This window comes from Zootoca vivipara, chromosome 2 (genome assembly GCF_963506605.1).
Source record: "Zootoca vivipara chromosome 2, rZooViv1.1, whole genome shotgun sequence".
NCBI classification, from domain to species: domain Eukaryota; kingdom Metazoa; phylum Chordata; class Lepidosauria; order Squamata; family Lacertidae; genus Zootoca; species Zootoca vivipara.
This window is the reverse complement of record NC_083277.1, coordinates 104,771,051-104,790,207: the sequence shown is the minus strand read 5'-3', so window position 1 is coordinate 104,790,207 and position 19,157 is coordinate 104,771,051. Positions and strand designations below refer to the sequence as shown.

Genomic DNA, 19,157 nt, shown 5'->3' with positions numbered 1-19,157 from the left:
CCAGCTTGAGACTTGGGCTGCATTAGAAATAATTTCGCTGTTGCCGAACTTTCTATTCTAATGCCTGACAATCTCATCGAAAGTTAGCTCTTTCCCCTTTCAGAAATGTTTGCCTCAGTAATCTGAATTGCTGGGGGCATGGGACTAACCTCAGTGTTTCCTGAATACCCAGTAACTAAAGTACACTTTCACAGTGTGATAGCAAAGGGTGCCACCCCTTTTAATTACTTTGTTGTTCCGAGTGCATCTCCTGACTAGGTGGACCTGTAACCTTGCCGTCTCGTGCTCTGCTGAGCCAGTGATACATATTTGTGACGGAATGACTGCATCGTCGACTGGAGGTGGAATAGAAACGGGGCATAGATGGAATAGAAAGCCAGAGCCTTGAAGCACGCAGATACATGGTGCGCAGCCTCCTTTGTGGAGGAGTGTCTTGGGCTCATAAAAGCATTCATTCCTTGCGGCATAGTGGTGTCCCCTGGATCTACTGTGTGGGAAAGACCGTTCCAGCAGGTTGAGGGCCTGACGTGCTCATGGGGTTCTCTTCTGAATGCCCATCAGCTGCTTCTGAGGACAGGGAGGAGGAGAAACTGGTTTTGTCATCCCCCCCCCCCATCAACCTGCTTTCTGTGATTTGGAGGAGTCTGTTGCTGTGACTGCTGCAGACATACAGTGGGATTGGGGCCTTGGATTTTAAGTCCTCCATCACGCAGCAGGTGGGGGGAAAGGATATGAAGAGGTATTGGCCCAACCACACCCCTTCTGCCTGGGTGGGCGCCGGCTTTTGCCTTCTTTGCAGTGCATCATTTCCAGTAGGAAAGAGAATGTATTCCCATGAGTGAGAACAATAAATGAAAGCCACCGGTTTTGTGTAGGATCTACAAAAAGAGTTTGTATACTTGAGCATGGTGCCTGCGATCGGGTCGTCTCCTGTGACCGAGGAGTTCTAGTATTATAAGAGGACATGGTTGAGCTAAATTACTGGAGGTTGGGAATGTTTGCTGCCTGGAAATGGCTATGGCTTCTTTGTTTGGAAGGTCAACTGAAAAGAGTTCTGCACTGCAGCCTCCTGCAAAATGGGGCCAGAGTGGCATTGCAGAAAACGGAAAAACTACCTACCCTTAATTCTGCGAAGAGTGAAAGTAAATCCCAACTGCACATTAGCAAGGCTGGATTCCTCCCCACCCCCCCTTGGAAAATAGACAAGAGATGACATGTAGTGAGCCTCTTAATAAAGATAAGCACCAACACTGATGCACACAGCGGAAGTTTTACAGCAGAGATAGCAAATTTGTATGCCCCCCCCCAAGCCCAATTGCTATACCAGCAGGCCCATGGTGAGGGATTAGGGGAGGTGGGATTCAACAACAGGTGTTAGGCTACAGGTTTCCCATCACTAAATTTGGAGGGGGTGGGTAGAATATTGCTTAAAGCAGAGGTTTTCAACCTTTTCAAGTCCACGGCTCCCTTGACCTACAACATTCTTTCTACAGCACCCCTGTGGGGCTCAGGAGCCCAGTTATGCCACTCCTTGCCTGCAGAGCCGGCAGCCCCTCGCCACTTTTTGGACACCCTCTTTTGTGAAGTGTTCCCTCAGCCTCCTCTCCCTCCTCCTTGGGAGTCCTCTGGGCAGTTGCAGCTGCTGCCCCTGGTATCTGAGCTGCCCCAAAGAAAGCTGCCTCCTCTCACTGTCCCACAGGGGCCTGGGAAGCACCCTCTGGCCAGCCCCAGAAGCACGCTTCACCTGGACCGTGCAACTCTTTGGGGGGGCAAAGATGCAAGAGGGCATCAGAGGAGGGAGGGAAGGAAAGGGACAGAGGCCAGTGTTGTCTGCAACACCCCTGACTGTCATTCAAGGCACCCCAGGGTGCCACAGCACACTGGTTGAAAACCACTGGCTTAAAAGATGCTGAAAAGAGAGTGGGAGGAGGGACACATATCCCTTTTATTGTGGGCTGAGTAAATATGGCGTGAGTGCCATTCCAGCCCTGCAAATTGGAGTCGTCATTCATATTGCTAGATACACAAGATCACACGGAATACAATAATAACCCTCTGGGTCTGCCACAGAAATTGTGTGTGTGTCTGGCGCAAGGACCAGCCCTCTGCCCTTCATGGGTATGCCAGACCCTTCCCCTAAAAATGTCATCCTAATTAAATTTTATTTTTATTTAAAAAATGAACAGCTAGCTCTTCTACTGATGGAGATAAAAGTGAGCAGTCAGTATTCTGCTACCCAAACTTGCAGGCCTGTTGGTGAGCAATGGTGCCTGTCTCATACCCACCCCCTTCAAATCTTACAAAACCACAGCAGAAACAGGAAAAAGCCCCGCCTTCGACTTTGAACTCCTCTACTTTCTTCTCACATCGAGACAAGACACTTAGGCACATACCCCATGTCCCCCAACCAAGACTCCCTGTGTCCTGAAGTGAGATAGGTCCCTTCTGCCACCTATGCTGATGCCAAGGTAAATGGGGATGTTTATGATGTCCAGCACTGAAAAGGTAAATGCGCAGCAGGAACAGAATTATAGTTTTGCTCCAGCTCTCCCAAGCTTGGTTCTTTCCAGAAGAGTTGTTGTTCCTACACACCACCTCTAGGCGTCACTGTTGGGTCTGTTAACAATAGTTGTGTGCTGTCTAATTGGCACACCCGTGCCAGTCCTGGGAAGCGTGCCAGGGCATCATTGCCAGCGTTAACAGTTCATCCAGCGCTCGGCTGTGCTCAGTGGGTAGCCCCGGTCTACTCTCAGCTGGTCGTTGAGTCTCCAGTAGATGCCGCCCTTGAAAAAGTAGACTTTGCCGTTCTCCCAGGTGAATGCAGCGTCCAGGTATGATGGGGCCCCTGAGAAAAGGCTGGAGATCTTCCTGGGGAGAGTGGAGAAGTGGCTTCCCAGTTCGTCCCATTGCCAGTAGCCCGTGCCCTAGGAAAAAAGAGAGGAATGATTGCACTCTCCCTAGTACTAATTTTATTATTTGTACCCCACCCATCTGACTGGGCTGCCCCAGACCCTCTGGGTGGCTTCCAGCATATACAAAAACAGAACAAAACACTAAACATTTAAAACGTCCCTATACAGGGCTGCTTTCAGATGGCTTCTAAAGGTTGTTCCATTTCCTAGGAGAACTCTATCTATCATCTATCTATCTATCTATCTATCATCTATCTATCATCTCCTAACCTTTTCATTTCGAGGTGCAAGTCACCGCTGGACATGAAAAAGTGTACGTGAAACAGTTCCGGGCAAAAGGCTTTTTATTCCTATTTAAAAACGTGCTGCAAGAAAGGCAAACAAGAAAACCGTTCAGCCAGAAAGCAGGCAGTGATCACCCTAACCTCCCATTGTCTTGGGAGCCATAAAGAGATGTTATTGGCCATTTTGCCATCGCTAGAACAGTGTGATTCCCTTTTCCCTCTGTTGCCTCCTGCCTGCTCCTACGGACAGTACTCAATCCATCTCCACACCCTTCTCTTATGTCTCTCATCACCTCAAAGCTAGCATCCACCTGTCAGGGCTCATAATAAGGCAGCATCTGTTGTGCCCATTATGTCCCCTCAAAAATCTCCCACAATGCCTTGGGGTCTAGGGAATTCCTGCGTCTTTCTAACCCCCCCCCCCCAGTAAATGCCAGTGAATCGGTACATGAAAAGTGCCGCATGGATCTGCTGAAAGGAATATTTGAACAGCACAGAACGAACACTGTTGTGACTAAAAAGCCAGTATCCCCACACCCTAGTCATTCATTCGCCCAAACTTTCTATTATTTGTCTCCTTGCTCACATTCTGCTCCTAGGGAGCCCATTTGTTGAAATTATTCCTGCTTCAATACTAGCCAATACCCTGTTTCTCATATTTTAAGACATACCCATAAAATAAGCCATAGCAGGATTTTTAAGCATTCAAGGAATATAAGCCATACCCCGAAAATAAGACATAGTGATAGGCGCAGCAGCAATGCCGGCCGCGGCAGGAGGAGGAGGAAAAAATTAAGACATCCCTCGAAAATAAGCCATAGTGTGTTTTTTTGAGGAAAAAATAAATATAAGACATGTCTTATAATATGAGAAACACGGTAGTCATCGGTCCCTTAGGTTTATTTCACAACATTCATATACTGCTTTATTGCGAAAAAACCTCTAAGCTGTTTACAACCGCCCCCCCACACCAAAACCATAAAATATTAAATTAACAACAAAAGACCATTAAAACCAGGCATTTAAACATGTTCAAAAGATAATTAAAATCAACAGTAAGCAAAAGAAGAAGAAGAAGATTAAAACACATGTCTGCATTCTACATGTCCGGATAGCGTAAAATGTTTTGCAATTATTATTATTGCAATTTACCTTAAAGATGAATATCTTCTTGTTTTGAGGCCAGTAGAGGGCAGCATCTATCTTAGCTGGGATGCGGGTGAGGGGTTTGGGATAGCCAGGATCCAGCTTAAATCCCCGGTAACGCCACAGTTTAATACCTGTAGCCGGAGTGACATGAATTAATAAGGAGGCAATGCAAGGATAACACTCCAGCTGACTAAAAGCTGGTAATACAAATGCAATCTATGTCAGAGGCTTACGGTCTCTTGGGGTTTGGCCCTTTGGGGCTTGTGGGAGAGAAAAAAGGGGAATAATAATAATAATAATAATAATAATAATAATAATAATAATAATTAATTAATTTATACCCCACCCATCTGGCTGGGTTTCCCCAGCCACTCAGGACGGCTTCCAACAGAATATTAAAAACACGATAAAACATCAAACATTAAAAACTTCCCTAAGCAGGGCTGCTTTCAGATGTCTTCTAAAAGTCAGAGAGTTGCTTATTTCCTTGACATTTGATGGTAGGGCATTCCACAGGGCGGGCACCACTACCGAGAAGGCCCTCTGCCTGGTTCCCTGTAGCTTTGCTTCTCGCAGTGAGGGAACCGCCAGAAGGCCCTTGGAGCTGGACCTCAGTGTCTGGGCTGAACGATGGGGGTGGAGACGCTCCTTCAGGTATACTGGGCCGAGGCCGTTCAGGGCTATAAAGGTCAGCACCAAGACTTTTGAGTTGCACGCAGTTGATCAAGACAAAGAAGAGCCGCATCTGCAGAAGTACACGGCCTTTGGCGTAATAATCATAGTCATAATCTCTCTCCAAAGGACCAAGTTTCTATCCTTTAGGGAAGCTTATTTCTCAACTATCTCGAACAGACCTTTGAAGAAGTAAGTGCGCCCAGTTCGGGGAGAATGTACAGCCGCATCCAGCCCCCCAGGCAGCCCCTTCCACAGCGCCGAGATCTTCATGGGTGGGTTGGTACCAAAATCTGTCACCGTCCACACGTAATCACCACGGAAAGCGTAAGTTTTGTCATAAGGCCCTAGGCAAGGTGCAGAAGAGATGGACGAACTATTAAAAAGTGGGAATCTAGCATGATAATATTTTTAGTCCTGAAAGGTGTGTGTTTCTGCTTTGAGTCAGTTTTGCATGTGTTCATTCATAAACCCAGTGGTTTGTGTTTTTTTCCTGGGGTACACAGGGGGACTTGTTCTTCGTTTTATGGGACTGACTTGTGACTTCATTTTTGTGACTGTGGCTTGCGACTCTGTTTTTGCGACTGTGTGGAACCCAGTTCAGCTACTGATTGATTGATTTTGTGACTGCAAAAATGGATAACCCCCCCCCCCCATCCAAACAATGACTATCATCAGTGCATGTAAGGGGGGGGGAAATAATTCTGATTTTTATCTTCTACAATACTGTCTTATTTATTTTATAGTACAGTGCATTGGCTATTGCTTTCATTTTATGGATCAATGGTCTTGTGAGATAGTAAAATTCATGTTAAACTGCTGTTTTAGGGGTTGTTTTTAAAAGTCTGGAATGGATTAATCCATTTTGCATTACTTTCTATGGGAAAGCACGCCTTGGTTTAAGAACACTTTAGTTTTGGAATGGACTTCCGGAACGGATTAAGTTTGGGAACCAAGGTGCCACTGTATGACGAAACAGCATATAGCCGGCTAGAAAGGGACACCGGGGAGACAGCCATTTGTGCAAACCTGGGATGGGTGGAGTATGTTCTGGAGGGGACTTACCTAGCATGATAGCATCCAGTCCATCTTTGCATGGGTTAGGAATTTTACTAGGCTTCTGTGAAACAGCCGGAACAGTCATGTGGGCAGGTGAAGTCACAGTCGTCGATGTCGTTAGAATGGTCTTCTTGCCTGCAGGAAAATAATAGGAAGGGAAATATTTCATCTTTTATTTTGGTGCCCATCATCTCCACCAAAAAAAAAGAAAAAGGGAAATAATTGTAAAAGTGTTGGAAATGGAAAGAGAAAGAAGGTTTATTTTTATCATATGATGTGGTCTTGTAGCAAGGTTAAAGCTTACCAGGAAATGATATATAATGAATTGAAAAAGATGTTTAAAATAACATTTGTTTAAAAATAAAAAAAGACAGAATCTTTCCTTTTGGGAACTACAGGGGCAGAACTACCCAAACTGAACAGAAATTTGGTTGCAGGTAGGTAGCCGTGTTGGTCTGGATCGAAGTAAAATAAAAAAATTCCTTCAGTAGCACCTTAAAGACCAACTAAGTTTTTATTTTGGTATGAGCTTTCGTGTGCATGCACACTTCTTCAGATACAGTGAAATGGAAGTTTCCAGGCACTTATGTAGAGAAGGGGTGGGGAGGGGTGGGGATGGGGATGGGGAGGGGGGATCACTCAGAAGGGTGGTGGAAATGGGTGATTGACTGACTGATAGCTGTTGATGACCGCAAACGACTGCAAATGGTTTTGCATGAAAAAGCAAGGGTTGAGATGGCTGAAGATCGCCAGAAGACAGAAAAACCAGTAGGAGAACACTTCAATCTCCCAGGACATTCTATACAAGATCTCAAAGTAGCTGTCTTACTACAAAAGAATTTCAGAAATAGACTGGAAAGAGAAGTTGCTGAATTGCAACTTATCACCAAGCTCAAAACCATGGAGGGACCTGGTTTGAACAGAGATATCGGGTTCTTATCACATTATACATGATAAGCGATCTTCAGCCATCTCAACCCTTGCTTTTTCATGCAAAACCATTTGCAGTCGTTTGCGGTCATCAACAGCTATCAGTCAGTCAATCACCCATTTCCACCACCCTTCTGAGTGATCCCCCCTCCCCATCCCCATCCCCACCCCTCCCCACCCCTTCTCTACATAAGTGCCTGGAAACTTCCATTTCACTGTATCTGAAGAAGTGTGCATGCACACGAAAGCTCATACCAAAATAAAAACTTAGTTGGTCTTTAAGGTGCTACTGAAGGAATTTTTTTATTGAACAGAAATTTATTAATGTATGCGGCTACTGCGGCAAGAATGTTATTTCCAAAAAATGGAAAGAGGAAGTCCCAACGAAAGAAGAACGGATACAAAAACTTATGGAATAAGCAGAAATGGCGAAACTTACCAGAAAAAGAAGAAATAAAGATAACAATTTTTTAAAAAATAAAAGAACGGAAATGGTTTACTGAATATTTACAAACAAACTTTAAACAGCTAAGGACATTGGCAGGATTATTGTAACAACCTGCAGTTTTATAAGAATACAGTAGCACCTCGGCTTACGTTACCCTCAGGTAATGTAAACTTCGGGTTGTGAAAGCTGCAAACCCGGAAGTGTTTTGCCGTGCATGCATGCGCAGAAGCAGTCTACTGCTTCTCCTCTGGTTGCAAAAACCTCAGGATCCGGCCGGACCTCCGGAACGGATCCCATTCACAACCGGAGATACCACTGTATACATTTAAAGTAGACGAATAAATGATTAAGTTAATTTGTAATATGCAGGGGGGGAATTTTAAAAAATTTTTAAGGAACTGCAGAAAGAGGGGGAAGGAAGTCGAGTTTCAAATTGTTAAAATGATTGTAAAATTATTAAAATGTATAAAATTGAGAAGTCATATATATTAAAGGAAGGGAAATAATTGGGGTGAGAAAGAGGGGCAAATGCTTGGCCAGCTACTGATCCCTTGGCGCTGGATTGACAAGTTGGCGTTTTGCCTCCTAACCCATCCAGAACCTAATTGAGAAAGGATGAGGAAGAAGTTCTGGTGTTACCTGGCAACCGTCCGCACCTCCCCTAGAGAGCAGCGCCCCGCCTCATGATTTGAAAACAGGCCCAAGCATCTCATAATTAGGAACAGGCCTCCCTGTTGCTAGGGGATACAATAGCTGAAAGTCTGAAACAGATCATGAAGGCAGCAGTGGGTGGGTGGGGGAATGCAGAGAGAGGAAATGAGTGTTGGAATTGGGGCAGGGGATAATCCAGAGGAAAGGCAGAACTATTTCTTTGTAAGTTTAGGACAGGCATCCCCAAACTTCGGCCCTCCAGATGTTTTGGACTACAACTCCCATCATCCCTGACCACTGGTCCTGTTAGCTAGGGATCATGGGAGTTGTAGGCCAAAACATCTAGAGGGCCACAGTTTGGGGATGCCTGGTTTAGGATAATTACTTAATAGTTTGTCACGAGGACCGACCATACATATTTTCAACATGGACACACCACACCACAGCTATCTCAAAGGCGAATTTGCACACACTGTGCATTAAAATGAGGTGGGGGATAAGAGTAATATGTCTATAGAGCATATCTTCCCTGGCTTCATTTAAACATCTATTTGAAATGTAATCCATTGTTGTTTTAAAAATATGTCTACACTGCTACAAAACCTTTACAGATTAAGAAATACAGTGGAGCCTTGGTTCTTGAACAGCTTAGTTGATGAAGAAATCAGCTCCCAAACGCTGAAAACCCGGGAGCAAGTGTCCCGGTTTTTGAACGTTTTTTGGAAGCCAAATGTCCAACGCAGCTTCCCGCTTGAGTGCAAGAAGTTCCTGTAGCCAATCGGAAGCCGTGCCTTGGTTTCCAAATGTTTCGGAAGTTGAATGGACTTCTGGAACGGATTACGTTTGAGAACCAAGGTACCACTGTATTACAATACAGAAAACTGGGTTTTTAAGATTAAAAAAACCCCATTAATTTCATGACTTCGTTATACTTGGATTGCTTTTTAGCTGGACTCTGGGAGGCTCCCAAAGACCCAAATGAGGCATAGGCAACTGGCAGATGTAGAAGAGACAGGGGACACGCATTATCTGGCCCCAAGGACTTTGCACCTGCCTCCAGCCTTGATTCCCAAGACCCTTCCCTGCCTTTATGGCACACCTCAGTCACGTGCTGGAAAGGCCTGAGGGCCAAATTAGGTGTCAGTTGTTTAAACCCAGATCTGCTCCCATCGTGTTCAAAGCAAGGGGTGATGGTTTGCAAAGCAAAAGGGGCACATCAGTGGGCTGTGCTTTGAACCCCCCCCCCCAGTCCGTACCATAAAGGGCCTGGATGCCTTCTATGTCGTCACGGTGCAGTCGGAAGCGCAGCCGGTAACCGCTGTAGGCGGGAGCCATGAGGGCACCCGGTTGCCGGGAATGGCCCAGCCCCAAAGCATGGCCAATCTCATGGGCGGCAATGATGCGCAGGTTGACGCCGCGCGAGGTCCCTTCCGTCCAGTGCTCATCGGAATCAAAGTGAACTGTGCCTAACTCAGGGATGTCGGCGTGGGCCAAGACATGTCCTGAGGAAGATAAAGGACGGTGGGTTGAGAGCTCTGCAAGAAGCCCTTGCAAACTAAACTAAACTAAACTAAGCTAAATTAAGCTAAGCTAAGCTAAACTAAAATCTATAATAATTATAATGTATGCTGGTGTGTTGCACCCCGCCTGTGTAGCAAAAAGCTATAGCAAATCTAGTGAAAGTGCCCTGTATAAACTATAAATAGGCACATGCTAACGATCATACTGAGTGAGATGCAACAAGGAGGAATCTTTGCTGCTTTTTCAAGCCCACTGCACTACAAAACGACAGAATCAGCTATTTAGGCCAATCCATTCTGCCCTGCGATTTAGGAAACCGTCTCAGCTTTAAAGTAGGGCTGGGCGATAACTGGTTTTCAACATCGTGATATATCAGCAGCTAAACATTGCGATGTACCGATATACATCATGATGTCTGAAATAAGGATGGAAGCACTGGCCAGTTTCACGGTTTTCCCCGCATGGTGATTTTTGCCGGCGCCTGCTTTTGTTCAAACCAGTTTGGGACGATGTATCACGATATCGCCCAGCCCTACTTTAAAGTCAATCCATTCTGGCACAAGAGAGGGCTTGCTCCTGTGCCTCCTTCCCACCGCTCCACCTGACCACAAAGCACCTCCTGTTGATGCTTCCAGCTTCTGGCACCCCCTGGCACCCCCTCAGCCGATGCTCCATCCAATCCCTGCAGCACAGCAGATCACACCTCCCTGTGGCACACCTGCTTCAAGATCCCTGCTCCTTGCCAGCCCTATTCTACACCCCAAGTCACTCCCCAACCCCCCCCCCCAAGAGCAAAGCTTGAGTCCATACCAGGCCCATCGAAGGGCCGTGAGCAGCCCCAAGTAGAAGTGCCGTGGAAGGAGAGGCGGATGTCAGCCCGGCCGCTCCGCACCTCCTGGAAGGTGAGCCGGGTCACGTCACTCCAGTACTTGAAAGCTGTCTGGATGGCAGTGCGTGTGGCTGCGGCCCCCAAATCCTCACTGTGGCTGTAGATCCGGTAGGTCAGGTGCTTTTTGCGCCAGCGTCCTGCAGGGGGAGACCCAGAGCAAGAGGTGTCAGAAACTGGGGCGTTTATCTCACTCGGAAGTAGCGTGGGAGCTGGGGGCAGGAAAGACACAGCTTAGCCTGGGTTACAGGGAGAAGGCGTAACAAACTCTCTTTTATATGTATAATTTTTTGGTTAGATTTTTTTTTTGTTATAGCAAATTGCAAATGCAATTATCCAATTTTATATTTTACAATCCCCCTCCCTCCCACTGACTTCCCTCATCTTCCGCTTCTGGTTTGTTACATTATTTGTTCTCTTCTGCATGTTAAATAACTTTTAAGTGTTATTGCATTGTCTTTCTTCATATTTTACTTGAATAAAATTGTGAATGTTTATTCAAAACCTGCCAATGAGTCCATCTCTTTTTGTTGTTTCTGTAGCTGGTAAGTTGTGAAAGGTTCCCATTCTTTTTCAAAGTCACTATTGTCCTTTTCATGTCATTTGTCTGTTAACTTTGCTAATCCTGCGTAATTCATCAGTTTTTCTTGCCATTGGTCTTTTGTTGGTACTTCTCCAGTCTTCCAACCTTGAGAACAAACTCTTTACTTAATAGGGAGCCCAGTTTTCAGAGCGTGAAAACCTTACAGAATCCAAGGAACTAGAGAGATGTAACAAGAGGTTTGGGTGGTTGACGGCACTCCAAGGATTGCAGAAGTACAAAAAAAGAAAATGTTTATGGGGGAAACGCTTGTGGTGGTCAAGCAGTTCAGTGAAGAAGAGAACATGCTCTTGGGTGATCAAGGAAGAATGGGGGGTAGGCTGGGACAGGGGGAGTGGGGTGAGGGTTAATAATGGATGTAAATTTTTGATTGATCTAGAATGGTCTGAAACTGGAACAACTTATGGAACTCGCTGGAGTATCTGGGAGACCCTGAGTCCAGGGGAAGGGGGGCTGAATTAGTTTTAAGTGTTTAAATGTTAGTATGATAGAAGAATTAATATTTAAATTTATGGAAAATTCTTGGTAATAAATTTTAGGCTAAGGGGAGAAATAGAAGATAGAAGGACGGGAAAATAAAATTTGATTTGGATAAATTGATTAATTATTAGTGAAGAATAGATGATGCTTTTAGAATAGAATATTTGAGTGATAATGATAAAATGTGTTAGAATGATTTAAGATATACGGATTGCTTAATTGGAATTTTTAAATGGACCCAGTGAGGGGGGAATTGAGGAAGTCAACAATGTTAAGTAAAAAAATGCAATAATTGATATGTTTTTAAAATGTTTTTTTTTGTTTTAGTTTTGTTTTTTGTTTTTGTAATATTGGAAAATGAATAAAAATTATTTGGGGGAGAGAGAACATGTTCACAGGGCATGGGCATGGGTGGGGAAAACAGTCAAACTGGTGGAATGGAATGGAGTATCCTGAGAAAGGTCATTGCTTGCTGGTTGGCAGGCTGGACAAACAGGAACACTCCACATTATAACATTTTGTTGCAGTCCAATTTGTTCCGGACAGTTCTTTGACTAAGCCTGCAACCTTACGCAGACTTACTTGGGGGGGAAGTCCCAGGGAAATCAATGGGATTTACTTTCAATATGATCCTGCTGCATGTCTTATTCATGATACTGCAGTCATCTCCGGGCCCCCATTTTTGACTCAGAGCCGGTTCATATGCCCATTCTGCCTCCAGGGGCTCTTATTTTTTAAAAAATCACTGCTTGTTGCCAATGTGTCACCAACTTCAATGGATTTCAGAATTGTTTCCCAGGAAACTGTGTGCTGCTTCAGAAGCTAATTGAGGTTGTTTAGGCCTGCAAAGGGCGGGGGGAATCTTGCAACAGAAAAGACCTCCGTTCATTCTTCTCTGACCAATCATGGACTTAGGGGACTCAGAGTGTCTTGGGGAGTTGGCCAGAGAAAGCCAAGCCCGCATTTTTCTGCAACCACTTTTTCAGCCATACATGATCACCACTACTGATCTTCCCTGGAAATGTGGATCTCTGGGAGACTTTGTCCTTGAAAGCTGGGTAATAGTGAGGCTGAACAGACCTGACTTTTGCCCTACATGAGTTTGTGCTGCAGAACATGCCTCTCCAATGTGCTGCAGTTTCTCAGCAGACAAGAATCCCCTGATGATCTAAAAAGTTTGAAAACCACAGACTTTGGTTGTTTGCCACGTGCTGAATCTGCATCTTTACATGCCGCCGTCAACAGTGTGGATGGAACAATGCATAAGACATTCCAACTTCTCTTAGCGGAGGCGGGTTAATTAGATAACCCACTTTCTACAAGCAGAGAGCTACAGAGCACGTCCTCAGCTAGCAGGACTTAATCCAAGCTTTGTCAAATCTTCCTTGACTCCACTTCTGTCTATGACACTGGCTGGCGCTTAACATGGCAACAATGGCACATGGCTCGAGTGGTACCCAAGTTGGCCATAATGTCAGAAATCACAGTTTCAGCTGGTGGATGGGGACTCAGGTTTGGGCTCAAGTGAGTTGGGTTCCAGTTCCTATTTACCCAGAAACACTTTGGGAAAGTCTAGCCTCAGTTTCCCAACTGGAAGAAAATGGAAAATATCTTTTGTGCTATTTTAAAAAGTATTAGCTGCTTTCCCTCTCCCAATAAAAGGAACACACCATGAGAAGAGCATCTTCATAAATAGAAATAACAACAACAAACAAATCAAATTCAGCTGATGTTTTTATAACAACTCAAAAATCAGCAACCCAAGTAAATTACCACCTATAAAGAAGTGGGAGGGGAGCTTTCATCTCCTGCCAAAAACTTAGCAAAGAAAAGGAGGACATTCCAAAACTGTGGGGCCACCACTAAACAGACCTTATTCAAGGCAAATCTGTTTGCTAGCTCACCAGTTGCTTCTACATGCTTCCTAGCTCACCACGGCTGTGTATGAACATTAAAAAGTACAAGAAGACCCTGCTGATTTTTCAAAATTATTTTTTAGCTTCTCCAAATGAGAAGAAATGACTCTACCCAGGCCCTCTGGCAAGTGCGATGACTTGGGATAACAGTAGGGTTTTGTGCTGCAGTTTGTATAAGAGAAAACAACAACAAGAGGAGCCTCTCCCACTTGCTTCTCCATACCTCCTGCACAGTTAAGAGAAAACCCTCTGTCTCTGGGCAAGGGCAGGGTTTGGCTCGTAAATGAATACCCTAATTCTATAGGCCTCCATTTAGAAGTTCCATAGATTTCAATGAGTTTCATTGAAGGCACTAGTCTGACCACACAAAGCAATTTGAAGGACTAGCAAATCTACTTCGTAGAATTCTTGCGCAGATGAGCTTGGCAGCGCCTGTGAAGCATACTGTCCATTCAACCCTCCACTGGAATTGTTCATTATAAGGAGAACTCCAATCCCAGCATTATTATGACCTCTGATCCCAACATTTCAACCAGCAGAATTCTCTGTTTAAAGATCCACACAGCAGGCGAACTCCCTTTTTAGGGAAATGCCTTCGCACCAGCTTCCCTCAGCCCTATCCATCCCTCTGCTTTGGCCAGGAGGAGAAATCATTTGCCCTGCATCTTGCTTGGCCCCAAATTCAACAGTATGAAGAATGCTCACCCAAGAGTAGATATTTGAGGGTCCTCTCATTGAATGGGTCTTCTACGCCGCAACGGGGCTGCCGCATCTGGGAGAGGGTTGCTGCATCCAGACGCCCGGTAGAACGCAGTCCTGATGCAAGCTGGAAAGCCCTAAGGGGGCAGAAGTTGGGGGGCAGGAGGGGAATAAGTCAGCATTTAACTGTGGCTCCGACATGACGGGTGGTTTGTGCAACATGGTGAACCAAACTATGGTATGCCTTAGAGAGACTGTGTGAATGTGCAGGTTTCCAGAGAGGAGTTCACAGCCACTTTGCTCACCCCCAGCCACGCGTGGGATCCCACATATTCATAAATTCTCGCTAAGCCTGTATTCATACTATACTTTTAAAGAGCAGCGATACCACTTTAAACAGTCATGGCTTCCTCCAAAGAGTCCTGTGCACTGTAGTTTGTTAAGGGTGCTGAGAGTTGTTAGAAAAATCCCTATTCCCCTCATAAAATGACAGTTGCCAGAGTGCTTTGACAAGTAGGGAACTATAGGAATGGTAGCTTTGTGAGGTGAGGGGAACAATCCTCAGCACCCTTAACAAACTACAGCTCCCAGAATACTTTGGGGTGGGTGGGAAGCCATGACTGTTTAAAGTGGTTTCATGGTGCTTTAAATACAGTGGAACCTCGGTTTACGACTACCTCCGTTTACGAAAACCTCCGTTTACGAACGCCGCAGACCTGGAAGTGTTTACATCCGGGTTCCGTGGCGTTGGATCTGCAGACGCAGTGTGTGCGTGCGCAGAAGCGCTCTAGCGGCGCTTCGCGCATGCGCAGAAGCGTGCCTTCGGCGAGCAAATACCTCGGCGAGGGAACGCCTCTGCGGAACAGATTGCGTTCGCAAACCGAGGTACCACTGTATATGATGGGAATGTGGCCCTACCATGTTGTGGGAACCGGGCCATTATAAGATGCTTCGCGGGGAAATCGAAGCCTTTGTAATGGTTTGGCTGTGTGTTTCTTGTTTCCTTTACCTCACGGCTCAAGTTTTACCTCACAGCATTCTCGATCTCCTCTTCTGTCAAGGCATCCGAGAACTGCTCCAGCGGCTTCTCTAAGTATCCGAACTGGAGCAGGAAGTCCTGAAATGATGACACTTGTTAAAACCAACTCTCAGCCCCAAATCATTGGCACAGTCTCTCAGAGAACGGGGCAGGAGGCCCACATGGGTGTTCTTGTAAAAAGACCCACTTCTGTGGCAATGAGTGTTGCTGGGTGGGCAACAGACCACAGTTTGGACTGGCTTTTCCCGTGCTTTATATCTCTTGAAATACTCCACCCCCCTCTTTTTACAGGGAAGCCTACTAAGCAGAATGGGGTTGTGCTGGTCTGGAGCCAAGAGATGTGTACATGTTGTCCCTTATTCTAACTTAATAGCTAAATGTGGGAACAAGGTACCCTCCTGATTTTCATCGTCATAGGCCCGATTCCACTCCAGCACTTAAGCATAAAAGCCAGGGCCTCTCCTTTCTAGACATGAATCGGGAAACTCAAACTACTACTACTTACTCAGCAAATAACAGGCTGGCCACAGCCATCTCTGCTAGCAACCCTCCTCCATCAGTAGAAATCTCAAATGTCCCTGTCTGGAGTTGAAATTCTTCACGGCATCGTTCCTTGCTTTTGCAATGATGTGCATGGTACTTGTTTTTCTGCACTTTCGCACAACTGGATCTATGGTCTGCCTGCTGCTACAACTAAACAGATTTTCCCACCCATCTCCAACAGGGGTCCTCAAACTTTTTCTGCCTGGTGGTGCATTTGGAAATCCAAGAAACTGTTGCAAGCACCCTTATTTCACAGAAGGAAAACTGGTGATGCTCAGGAACAATGGGCAAAACATTTATACCCAAACTCTTCACTCTTCGAAAGGGTACCTTAGTCTTTCAACAAGCTCCACATACTTTCAGATACCCCAGACTCTCCTATTACTTCTAAAGAGTTCGTAATTGTTAAGGCCGTTCTCCCAGAACTTTCGGAGTCCATCTCAATTCCGTATATCAAACAGACAATTAAATCTCAACTCTGTAAATGAAACCAACAATTAAATCCCCATGAATTTTGCATTGGGCCATACACACACACACACACACACACACATTACAACTAATAGCAACTGGGAACAGGGAGGTGATTTAAATCAGTGGATCAGTACAGGGGCAAAGGGCTAGAACCATGGGCGTACCCAGGATCAAAACTAGGGGGGGGCAAGGGGAGGGGCCAAGGCACAGAAGGGGAGGGGCCACAAAGTGGGCGGGAACGGCGAACTCGCGCTCCGCCGGGCTGTGCCCCTCCCTAGAAGCAGGGCTGGTGGGCGGAGGCGGAGCCCAGCCCAGCGGAGCGCGAGTTCAGCGTTCCCGCCCGCCGCGCCGCGCTCTCTGGTTCCCCGCCGTGCTTGGCCTTGCCAGAGGGCGCGACGGGGAGCTGGAGGGAGGGCGCAGCGCGGCAGGCGGGAACGGCGAACTCGCGCTCCGCCGGGCTGTGCCCCTCCCTAGAAGCAGGGCTGGTGGGCGGAGGCGGAGCCCAGCCCAGCGGAGCGCGAGTTGGGCGTTCCCGCCCACCGCGCTGCGCTCCCTGGTTCCCCGCCGCGCTTGGCCTTGCCTGAGGGCGCGCCGGGGAGCTGGAGGGAGGGTGCGGCGCGGCGCGGCGGGAATGGCGAACTCGCGCTCCGCCGGGCTGTGCTCCGCCTCTGCCCACCAGCCCTGCTTCTAGAGTAGGGCAGCTGCCCTAACTTGCCCCGTGGTGGGTACGCCCTTGGCTAGAACCCCTGTCCCCAAACCAAATCCAAATTGGGACACCAAGCAGATGCTATTTGAAAAAGAAAATTACATGGGAAGTTCCAAACACGGAACACCAGTGTAAGATGTAGCTTTGCCCTTCATTCTTGCAAAGGCTTTCTCCATCTCGCACGAAACAGATGCATAGCTCAACAACAACAACAACAACAACAACAACAACAACAACAACAACAACAACAACAACAACACTGCTTTACACAACAAATACTGGTTTACAAAGAATGTCCAGTTTTCCTTTTTGGACACCACATTCCCATTTGCTGTACTCATCTTCCAGAGGGCTTCTGTACCCAGTTTTAAGCAACATCCAGTGGGTTGAGAGCTGGTGAGGAGAACTAATCTGCTGCTTTTTTAAAAAAAAATGCTGGTGATGACCTCCCCGCCCCCCCTGCCCCCCACTACTCTTGCCAGACAGCTATTACTTGACTTGTTTGCTGTGAGCCAAAATTCCCCTTCTACATGCCACTTCAAGTCTTCTCCATGTCAGCCAAAGCTGGAAGTTCTGCTCATGGAAAATGAATCAGTTAAATGACCGTTTTAACACAGGCAAGGCATCACCAAGGGCAAAAAGAAAGGAAGAAAAGGGGAAGCCTCCATGTTCAAAGCAGCAGCAGCAGCACACTTTGGATAGGTCACAGAGAAAGCTTCAAGTCTTCCTTCTAGCATTTCCCAACTATATCTCATTCTTTAACTTGTCCTTGGTTCAGAAAGACTTCTTTGGTGCCTAAAACAGCTGGGTAATCTTGCAAAGGGAATGGATGTTTCAGGAATTAGGAGACCTGGCCAAGAAAATCGCCTCAGGAGAATAAGACAGATACCGGTATATCTTGGGGTTAAAGCTGCCTTCTTTATACAGTACTGAGCCAGAACATTGGCCCATCTACCTCACAACTGTCTCCACTGGCTGGCAGGGACTCTCAGGGTTTTTAGGGAGGGAATATTCCCAGCTCTACAGGAGATGCCAGGGAAGGAACCTAGGACCTTCTGCAGGCAAGGGAGATGTCCTTCCCATGAGCTACGGCCTTTCGTTAAACAGAAGCAAACCCAAGGTTGCAGGAACAGTGGAGAATGCAAGCTGGGTTCAAGGAACAAGAGTAAAACTGTGGAGGAGGAGGAGGAGGAGGAGGAGGAGGAGGAGGAGGAGGAGGAGGAGGAGGAGGAGGAATAGAGAAGTCAGTCAGCACTAGGACAGCTGAGAGACTCATCCCACACAAACACACCACAAACAGCTCACAAAGGATGGAAACTCCTTGCCAATCTTCTGCACAGCAGCCAAAGCGGTTTCCTTCTGTTATGATTGCCCACCGCACCCGCCCATAGATGTTCAGCTTGGTTCCTGCTGCTACAGGGAGGCCCGGGCAGCGGAGGGTTTCTTTTGGCCAGGGAAATCTTCCCCCAGGCCTCCTGTCCCTTTCTGGGGAAAGTTTGCACTACACAAAGCTTTGCAAGATAAGCCAGGAGACACGGATAATAAGGCTGGAGGCATCTAGGAAAGTTCCAAGGTTCAATTGCCAGGACCGAAGACCTGGAGAAAGTTGGAAAAGTCTGGGGTCGGGGTTGTAGGTCACAACTGAGGAACATCCTACCCTGCTTGTCCACATTCTCCCGTGTGACCCCCCCATCACTGCAAATGTACTGACTCCACTTCTCAATCTACAGTCTTAGAGGAAGAGGGGCCTTCCAAGCCCTACATACCATGGCTTCTTTCTTCTCCGCTCGGTTGAGAGCAGCACCTTTGGAAGAGAAGATCAAAGCATAGACCTGGAACAGCAGCAGCAGCAACGGAAGCTGTGGCAGCCTCATGTCCAGTTTCTCCGCAGACCCCCGACAGCAACACAGAGCAACGCTTCCTTTCAGGAAACTCCACAGAGCTCTTCAGAAACTGCTTTTGCTGGAGCGGAACCAAAGCGACGCTGGATCTCTTTTTCTCCACTTCCTCCCTCCGCGGCTCAAGCTTTGCTCTGCCCTCCCTGCTCCCTCCATCCATCCATATCTTCGCTCCCTGCTTTCTCAAGTTTATAAATCTCCTCACAGCAAGAGTGAGTCATTTCCAACTCAAACATGTTGCAACCGCAAAGCCTGGAGGAGCCCCCCTCTGTGAATATTAACTCTTCGC

General features: G+C 46.7%; 1 protein-coding gene across 2 annotated transcripts; it reads right to left on the bottom strand.

Moving 5' to 3' along the window:
* Positions 1-848: 848 nt before the first annotated feature.
* On the bottom strand, positions 849-19,072 carry MMP19 (matrix metallopeptidase 19). Of its 2 annotated transcripts, XM_035103923.2 has the most exons (9): positions 18,737-19,072; positions 15,237-15,325; positions 14,215-14,345; positions 10,437-10,652; positions 9,362-9,607; positions 6,083-6,211; positions 5,200-5,364; positions 4,349-4,476; positions 849-2,924 (listed from the first exon to the last, which is right to left on the bottom strand). In XM_035103923.2, exons 1-9 carry the CDS (start codon positions 18,842-18,844, stop codon positions 2,697-2,699), a joined length of 1,440 nt encoding a protein of 479 aa, XP_034959814.1. In that variant the 5' UTR covers positions 18,845-19,072; the 3' UTR covers positions 849-2,696. The 2 variants fall into 2 exon arrangements, with proteins under 2 accessions (XP_034959814.1, XP_060127971.1); XM_060271988.1 differs by lacking the exon at positions 18,737-19,072 and having other exon boundaries at positions 15,218-15,268.
* Positions 19,073-19,157: the final 85 nt, after the last annotated feature.